Source organism: Venturia canescens, chromosome 3 (assembly GCF_019457755.1).
Source record: "Venturia canescens isolate UGA chromosome 3, ASM1945775v1, whole genome shotgun sequence".
Taxonomy (NCBI): domain Eukaryota; kingdom Metazoa; phylum Arthropoda; class Insecta; order Hymenoptera; family Ichneumonidae; genus Venturia; species Venturia canescens.
In genome coordinates this window covers 3,498,455-3,506,314 of record NC_057423.1, presented here as the reverse complement: position 1 = coordinate 3,506,314, position 7,860 = coordinate 3,498,455, and the positions used below count along the sequence as shown (strand labels likewise).

At 44.6% G+C, this 7,860-nt stretch overlaps 1 protein-coding gene across 1 annotated transcript; it reads right to left on the bottom strand.

Moving 5' to 3' along the window:
* Positions 1 to 292: 292 nt before the first annotated feature.
* Positions 293 to 5,513, bottom strand: LOC122407763 (CCAAT/enhancer-binding protein-like). Its single transcript, XM_043414177.1, has one exon. The coding sequence runs from the start codon at positions 4,842 to 4,844 to the stop codon at positions 3,708 to 3,710; it is 1,137 nt and encodes a 378-aa protein (XP_043270112.1). The 5' UTR covers positions 4,845 to 5,513; the 3' UTR covers positions 293 to 3,707.
* Positions 5,514 to 7,860: the final 2,347 nt, after the last annotated feature.

The window sequence follows — 7,860 nt, the reverse complement described above, 5'->3', positions numbered from 1 at the left end:
TTCTTTATCTACAGTTAGGAGGGAAGGCCGCAGAAATTTCCACTGGATCCGGGTAATCTTCCTTTTCTTCGTAAGCCGCCACTTTCCTTGCGTCACTATTTGCATTTGTAACAAATTTATAATTGTTTCCATCGTTATCGTTGATCCCCAATTGAACTTTATTTGCTGCAATGAATCAGTCGATTTTCAATATTTTCTTCACGATTCGTAATCAAACTACGATTATTGTTTGACTCTTTTTTCTTAATCCGATGGAAATGATGGGTTTTCAGTGTTGAAAAATCAAACTCCGTTTATATTTTATATCAAAATATATTTTGTGCATTAGACAAGAAGACAACCGTGACAGGTAATCTCGAATTTTTCGCACTCCCAATCGATTCATGCGTCCGCGTGCGATCCCTTTTTGTTGCGTACGCAGGCGTTCGCACACTCTCACACAGGCAGGTACGAATACAGACGAAAATCCATTCACTCAGGATCGAGGCTTACAAATGTTTTTTTTCAATCCTTAAGGATGCATGGGGCATTTTAACGAGCCTTCCTAAATAATCGACATAGCAAAATTCATAAAAAAAGGTTTCATTGACAACGAACTAATTAGTTTACTCGTAATTTGTATTTCTACATTTCGAGAGAGTGAAAATGTGCAAAATAAAGGGGAAAACAATCGAATAAAAACCAAATGTAAAAACCAAGAGTACTCGAGTGATTTACATTCTTTTATTGATTCTCTTTCCCGTTGATTCGAGGGCTTGAATTATCGTCGATTGATAAAATGAGTTCGTATCTAGTGTTGGAAGAGAATTAACAAAATGAAATATATTGAAAATCGATTTATTTTCGCCCACGCATCCTCGAGCCGTTTTTTTTCAGCACGCGCCCACACAGTCCTAAACAATATATATCAATATATTAATATATATATATTTATATAAGTATTATAAACAAATTAATAAGATTGCAATCGCCCGCGTAAAACAACGAACATTTGTACGAATGAACAATGAAGCCCGCTTCAGTTTTTTGAATTTAAACATTAAAAAGTGTTTTCAAGTGTCGAGTCAAAGTCGATTTGTTTCTTCGAATTGCACTTTGTAGCATGAATTTCATCGATATAACAAAAAAACGCTTTTCCACCTAGTTTTTTTTCGTTCCAATAGAATATTCATACATTGTGTTAATTACGATCATTCAATCACTCGGATTCGCTCTACATTATTTATGAAAAAAAAAAACGAACGAACGAATGAACGAACGAACAAAAAAAAATGAAAGAAACAAAATGAAATCTCGTTGACAAACAATGCTACTATTTTCCATTCAAACTCGTACTAATTAAACCTCACATTCTTTATTCTCTACGTGTCACGTTTGCCTCACGCACGCAATTACTAAACAAAATATCTCTAAATATCTAAATATTTATATTTCTATAAATATATATTAACTCTTAATTACACAATTTTTTCAAAAAATTTTCATCCCTTATATTAAGCTTAAAAATAATTATAATACAAGTTCGTGAACACTCTTAGTGTTATTTGTTGTAGATGTTGTTTCGCAATATTTATTTATTTCAACTGCGCGGCGGGGGGCGGCGGGGGGGGGGCAGGAAAACTTGATTCAGAGGATGAAGAATCGAGCTGCTCTCTTTTGTGTTATTTTTCACTCTTATATCGAAATCTCGTTTTCCCATTTTTCGAAAATGAAAACATTCGTTACGTCGTAGGCATTGATCGTTCGTAAACTCGAATAATTCAGTGCTTCGATAAAAATATAAAACATTTTTTTTTCTTCTTTTCTTTCGTTTTTTTGTTTTTCCTAATATAAAAAGGGTTTCATTATTGTCATCGCTTTACGGAAGTTCGAGATGTTTCTTTGTACGGTCACTCGAAGAGTCGTCGATGTCATCGATAATGCGGGCATCGGGCGGGGCGGGAGGGGGGCAGCGTAATTACGGTATCTCGATATGCCACGAGGTACTTAGGTACAAGAGCGATACTACACGCTACTTAATTAAATTATCGTCAACATATACATACGCATTATATGTGTGTATACATATATGTCTCTCTATATATATATACACATACGAATTATAAACCGTATCTAATCACAACGCCATTCAAACAAAAAGAGAAAGAGAAAAAAAAGGAAGAAGGAAAAAAAAAAAAAAGAAGAAGAAGTATACAATCGTCGTCACCAGACGGTGCGAACTTCCTTGTGCTTCTTTCTCATGCATCGGTTTACCTTTTATTCGACTCTTCCTGTTCCATTATCACGCCTATATTTGTATGGATCTTTGTTGACTTAATCGATGATTTGTGGTGAATATTGTTTTTCATTTTATTCTTTTTTATTTTTCGTAAACAAGTTTCGCCGTCTGCTATTGGCTGCATCGAAAAATCGAGTTTATTTATTATCCAGTCTTCGCGTATGTGTGCGCGTTTTTGTTATATCTTTAGTTCGTTATATTTTTATAATTTGTATTATCTCTCGGTACAGATCGGAATAAGAATTCTAAGGTTTTTCGCGCACGCCCGTCGAAGAGAAGTGGAAGAGAAAGTTAATGTCGACGAAAAAAAAGTAAATTGGAACACCGGCGGCGAACACGAATCGCGGCAGTGTACATTTCGTTTACTTTTCGTCATGGGCTCTCTCACTCGCTCAGAAAAGAGGGAAAGAGAGGGAGTGAGAAAGAGAGAGCGAGAAAGGCTCCGGCGAGTGTTGTGTCAGGGAGGAGATCAGAAAACTGGCGGTGACTTATTCGGTTGGTTGTACCGGAAGATGCTCTTTTATGGGAGGGGGGGTTTCGTATACGCAGTGGAATAAAAAAGCTCGCGGTAGTGACAAAATCCTCGAATCTTTCTGTACGAAAATTAAGGCACTCCGGTCCTCCGATCTACTCTCATCGCACGATTCCTTCGCTTTTTCAATCCAATTTGGTAAAAAAATAAATCCTGTGGCCCGTTGCACCGGCGATTGGGAATCCGGGCGCGGAGATTCGAGGCTTATTTCGGGCGAGAGCGATCCTCGGTTACCGATTATTCGCCATTTAGCATTTACCGGCTATTTTATCAGGGCGATCGTGGAGGCGCACAAGCGCGATAGTGTCACCACTGTCGATAAGGCACACGGTAAATGCGTGATATGTGTTCCGTTATTGAGATAGAAAAAGAGACCCGAGGTCGCTTAAAGAGATTGTCTAAACGTTGTATAAAAAGTGGTGCGCTCCCGCGTTCAACGATTCTCTTGAAAAATCAGTTATCCTCGTAACCCACGCACACATTTTCCTATTTGCAGTTGTGTCATCGTTGGATCATAACAACGATGAGGTGAGTGCTGGAGTCGCGGTCTCGGGGAGGGGGGACCACCGGAAACGTCACTGTCGATCGGTTTTCGACGCGCCTCTCGTAATCTACATGAAAATTCAGCGAACGCGCACTCCGGGTGTTCTCGAGCGAAGGAACCGGTAGCGTCGACGACGGTTCCTTCGGGAAGAAGAGCGCCCCCGCTCACAGCCGGACCGACCCCCGGGCACTGACGAGAGTCGAAGCCCGGGGTGGTCGAAGCGCCTGCCTCGAGAGATCGGTGTCCCGAGAACGGCGTCGATGCTCAGCCACACGTGACTCAATCCGCATCTTCCTCTTCTCCTTCGTCCCCGCGCAGCTTTAGCTGCGGCGAGATCTGCCGCTCGTTCGATGCTACATGGGCCCGACCGCGTGCTGCTGAAACTGGTCGAGATGCCTCGATATCTCGCGGTGAAGCTGCTCGGGTACGACGCCGACGCTGCTGAACAAGGACCTGAGGACGCTGAGCTCTTCGGTCAGCAGCTCGATCCTCTTTTTCAGAAGATCGTTGTCTTTCACCAGCAGCTTTACTTTTTCCTCGGTCTCCCGGGATCGGACTTTCGCCTTTTCCCGGCTTTTTCTAACCGCGATGTTGTTCCGCTCGCGCCTCCTTCTGTACTCGTCGCTGGCTTTGTCCACGGCCTTGGACTGTTTTCTGGCAACGGCTGCCGCGGCCGCGGCAGCCGCTGCCGCTGCCGCTTGATGCTGTTGATGAGCCATCACGGGCTTCATCGGGCCGCCCCTGCCAGCTTGTTGTTGATGCTGTTGCTGTTGCTGCTGCTGCTGCTGCTGCTGCTGCTGCTGCTGCTGGGGGTGTTGCTGGTGGTGGATGACGGGATGTCCACCGGGGAGGTTCGAGGCCGTTAACGTCGTGAAGGTTGGCCCGCCGTTCGCGAAGGGGCCGCCGTTCGCCGGGCTGTAACCACCGGGTGGATACTGGGGGCAATGGCGCCGATAGTCCGCAGGGTCCAAAGGCTCCTCTTTGATGCTCGGTGACTCGGAGCTCGAGCTGTTGCTGTCGCTGCAGCTGTTGCTTCCTTGGTGGTAACTCGCCCCGCTGTGCACCGGTTGGGGCATGTAGGCGAGGGTCGTCCTCGGGTAGCCGCTCGTCCTGGGGTGTTTGATCGGCCCGTTTCCGCCCCCGAGCATGTCGAGCAGGCCATCGTTGAAGTGCGAATCGTCGATGAGGTGCTGAAGGTCCAACGATATCTCCGGGGTGTTGAGGTCCGTCAGCTCCCCAGCGGCTGCGCAATGCTCCGCGTACTGCTGGTGGAGACTCGCCTTGCTCGCCGACACTTTGCTCACCCCCGTGCTACTCGTCTGCTGGTTGTGGTTCACTTGGAGCGCCGAATTGTTGTTGTTGTTGTTTGCGTTCGCGGTGTTATTGTTGTTGTTGTTGTTCGCTAACGTTATCGAGGACTTTTTGTGATCCGCGGCCACCTGGGCCTGGGCCTGATGGGAGGCTGACTCGTACATTACTGGTGATTCCATCGTACCCACTCACTCGCGCATCTCACAAGTACCGTTGATCTTCGGAGCTACTCTCGCGATCACGAGCTCCTTACCGTTCCAAAGGCCTCCGGTAAACGGGCCACTCTCCTCCGCGTTCGGCCTTAGACACTTCACCGGGCCGCGAGGTGTACTCGGTAAACAACAACTTCCAGGAATGTTTTCATTCACGGATAGATACCACCACTCGTCATGTACGACATTCAAATTAATGCGTTCGGAGGCATTATCCCCAAGCGTTTTGTACTCGAAGCAAATCCTCGGCGGGGAACAAATTCGTCGCTTCGCTCCCTCGCCTTTCGCCGACCCGAGATTATTCTACCTCCCACGATTTACACCGAACCGGTTGGAAATTCAAACATGTGGACACTCGTGACGTCAACTACTATCACCGATCGCCGCGCCAGCGACTCTTCGCGATAACAACACGAAAATAGCGATACTCTCCGGCCAAACAAACCCGCGCGTTTGACTAACGCTTATTTATCGTTATTTTTTATTTGGATTCTTGACTCGTGTCGACTCGACTCCTCCTCTGCCTCCCTCGGGCCTACCCGATGGACTTAAACTCGTAACTCGAAACACGAGCGAGCGAGAGTTGGCGCGCGACTGAGTGGCCGAGCGACATGTCGCAAGCTTTCAATGTGCCTCGCGCCAACTCTTCGACGTTAGCCCCGACGCATGCGCACTCCTTGCGTACACAAATTCGAACGGGCTCTCGGTGCGCGACTCTCCTCGGGCCCCGCCGCCTCAGTCTTCGGCCAGCCGCACTCCCCCCCGCCTCTCCGCGAGCCGTCAAACTCTTCTTCGCTTCTTTCCAACCGGCCAACTTCGGCGCAGCTTCCTAACGATGTTATTCACTCCTTTTCCTCTCGAGTTTGCTTGCTTCGGCTTCCCCACCAATCATTCTCTTTCCTCGACGATTTTCCTCTCCGATTTACAATTTCGGAGCTTTTTCTCGCCTCATTCCACGCTGTTTCTGCCTCGGCGCGGCTGTCTTCCCACCGTTTCAATTTTTCATCGTTTTCCTCCAACTTCTCTCACTTTTCGTCGCTTTTCTTTTGAATTTTTTCATCATTTGATTTTTCACGATCGAGGATCTTTTTTTAAAACTCACTGTCAACCATTTTTTGGAGACATTTTTTGTCGTTCTTGGCGAGGGAGAAGAATCCAGAAATTTTATTTTCCCATTTTCTTACACGATCACTCGTGGTCTTATTCCCGAGATATTTTTTCACGACTCTCGTTAAAGCGAATCGCGAGTACTGGAACGCTGATGATCAAGTCATTTTCGTGTTTTTTTAATGCAATTTTCTCAATAGCTTTCCTCAGCAACGAAAGATCGAAAATCAAGGCACTGGGGTATGAATAATCAGTGAAAACTTCAATTTCCGTTGCGCGTTCTCGATTACTTCGATGATTGATAAGTTCACCGATTTATTCTCAGAATAATGTATAATTTTGCCACGCACGCTGCGTGCTACCGCGGCGACGAGGGGCTAATTTTTTATTGCCTATGAAAAACATCCGAAGGAGCTCTCGCTTCTAAATAAAATGGACGTTTATTCAACCGCATAGAAAATGCGAAACTTTCCGCCTGGAATGACCAAGAAATACGTGTCTTGCGTGAGGTTGCGCAAGGCGAAGCAAAACTTACGGTGGTGAAGAACGCTCCTGTCAGTTTTTAACCTCACAATGGAAAAGCACAAAACTATAGAGAACGAAAATTCGATTCGAATGCGAGAGGAGTCAAATTTTTTACTCGCAACTTTTCGTATCTTTTCGCAGGCGTGATGGTTATGGGAAAAAAGTTTCATTACGTATTTTCATAATTTTCGTATTTTTATCGTAATCAATTGCGTATTTTTGTCATTTTTTTCGATTTTTTTACACCTCACAAATATTTGATTTAGAAGCCGTTGTGTTTTCCTCATCTTTTCAATTAGTTTATGATTTATTTGGACTTTTTCGTTGCAAACCTTCGATTATTCTGGATATTATGAAGTCAGATGAAGAATCATAACGAAGAGGTAATGAAAGGACTTGATAAAAACCACCTGGTTCCTCTCGCGCAGGATGCAAAAGCAAAACGGAATATTAGAAAAGTTGCGCCATCTGTTTAAAAGTTTTTGTAATATTATCAACTGTTGGTAACAATTTATCGACGGTGTAGTAATGAACCGTGAGATGTCGTCAGTGAAAATAGTCTTGTCGAAAAAAAAATGTTTACGGCGCACACCAGTTAGTGCCCGAGGACCATCGAAGATTGCCGAAACCGTCCGAGCATTTTCCACCGTGATATTAGTCACAACAAAAAGGCGAAAAAAAAAAAATTGGGCACCTCACGGGGGAAAAAGTTTTTCGTCAGTTTATATACAGAGACAATTATTAGCGAAGGGCCGCGTGTAAAGCACTATTTTAATCGCGTTTACGTTCGTCCGATCGATAACCAGTGATTGTTCGGCGGTATATTATTAATATATTAAAAAACAGCGATTTTGAGAAGAGGTGAGTTTTTGATGAAATATATTGCGAGGATGTTTTTGTGACGCGGCAAACATTCTCGACGGAGTTGGGGTCCGTTTTGTTGGGGTCCCAGCAAGAAATTCTCTCTCTCGTACAGACGCACGCGTATTGTTGTGACGAGGAACTCTCACAAACTCGTTGCCTTTACCTTAGAATTTCATTCTCCATTGAAAAACATTGAACAAAATCCCGAGATTTATTTAAAGCAACTGCAAATTCATTAAAAACAAAATCCTTTACATCCCTTGGCGGGAAATTGAGTCACGTGGGCCCTTCAGTACACTTCCCAAAGACTCAAGCTACGCGTCTTTAATTTTCCTATCCATTTTTATTCAAGCTTCCCCGAATCTCGCTTTCCAAGCTAACCTCCAATTTTCTTTTCTCTCCAATTTCTTCTCCCCTCTCGCACTCAAGGACGCGCTCTAAACCGAAATTTTTGGAATTTCATCCCATATGTCTTCGCTGCGCTCGA

Excerpts from the sequence above, each read along its gene's own strand:
- LOC122407763 (XM_043414177.1), bottom strand. The coding sequence starts at position 4,844 with ATGGAATCACCAGTAATGTACGAGTCAGCCTCCCATCAGGCCCAGGCC.